Raw genomic sequence first — 1321 nt, forward strand, 5'->3', positions numbered from 1 at the left:
ATGATGGCGCTCACTTGTGCTGCAATTAAGGGGAGTGAGAAAATTCTAGACCAGCTGCTTGCTGCCCCTGGTATTGACGTTAATGCTGCTAGCAAGAACGGCGCAACAGCGCTCTTGCTTGCTGCAAGTAGGGGCCAGAAAGGGACCGTAAGGAAGCTGCTCGCTGCCCCAAGTATTAATGCCAATGCTGTTAATACTCCAACCAAGAACGGCGAAATGCCGCTCTTGTCCGCTGCAAAATGGGGTTATGAGGAAGTCATAGGCCAGCTGCTCGCTGTTCCAGGTATCAACGTCAATGCGGTCAATAAGGACGGACAAACGCCTCTCTTTGTTGCTGCAAGTGAGGGGCACGATGGGGTTGTAGGCCAGCTGCTTGCTGCCCCTGGTATCAATGTCAATGCTGCGAACAAGGACGGACAAATGCCACTCTGGCAAGCTCTACATTGCAGTTATGAGGCAATTGTAGCCCAGCTTCTCACTGCCCCTGGTATTAACGTCAATGCTGCTGACAAGGAAGGCTTCACGCCACTCTATATTGCTGCATTTAATGGGAATGAGGCTATCATAGGCCAGCTGCTTGCTTTCCCTGGTATTGACGTCAATGCTGCTGACAAGTACGGCCAAGCACCACTCTTGGGTGCAGCAATTGGGGGGCATGATGGGGTCGTTAGGCAGCTGCTCGCTATCCCTAGTATTAACGTTAATGGTACTAATGTGAATAGCCAGGCGCCACTCATGTTTGCTGTAGATAAGGGACATAAGGGGGTCGTAAGTCAACTACTTACTGCCCCTAACATTGACGTTAACTCTGCAGATAAGAATGGCCATATACCACTCTGGTGTGCTATAGTTCACGGGCATGATGCGATCATCAGCCAGCTACTAGCCACCCTTAGCATTAAAGTCAATGTTAGGGACAAGTACGGCTCAACACCACTTCACTGGGCTGTAGATGAAGGGAATCAGGCAGCCGTAAGCCAGCTGCCCGCTTTTCCTTACAAACATCAATACTTTAGACAAGTGCGGCCAGACGCTGCTTGGTGCCCCTATCATCGACATCAATGCTGCTGATGAGATGGGCTCATCGCCGCTTTGGCAGGCTGCATATGCCGGGCATGAGGCGGTTGTAGGCCAGTTGATCACTGCCCCCGGCATCAATGTCAATCTACAGACAAGGGCGGCACAACACCGCTCCTCATGGCTGCATATGGGGCATCAAGAAGTTGTAGCACAGCTGCTTACCGCCCCCAATATCGATATCAACGCTGCTAACGATGCCGGAATGACGCCGCTATCTACCATGGTCACGAAGGGATTGTAA

General features: G+C 51.5%; 1 protein-coding gene across 1 annotated transcript; it reads left to right on the forward strand.

Moving 5' to 3' along the window:
- On the forward strand, positions 1-1321 carry VC83_02783 (uncharacterized protein; the record flags this gene model as incomplete). The annotated part of the gene is made up of 3 exons (XM_024466438.1): positions 1-706; positions 815-972; positions 1031-1321. The coding sequence occupies 3 exons, from the start codon at positions 1-3 to the stop codon at positions 1319-1321; spliced, it is 1155 nt and encodes a 384-aa protein (XP_024325438.1).

The sequence above is a fragment of the Pseudogymnoascus destructans genome (genome assembly GCF_001641265.1).
Source record: "Pseudogymnoascus destructans isolate 20631-21 unplaced genomic scaffold scaffold_7, whole genome shotgun sequence".
Classification (NCBI taxonomy): Eukaryota; Fungi; Ascomycota; class Leotiomycetes; order Thelebolales; family Thelebolaceae; genus Pseudogymnoascus; species Pseudogymnoascus destructans.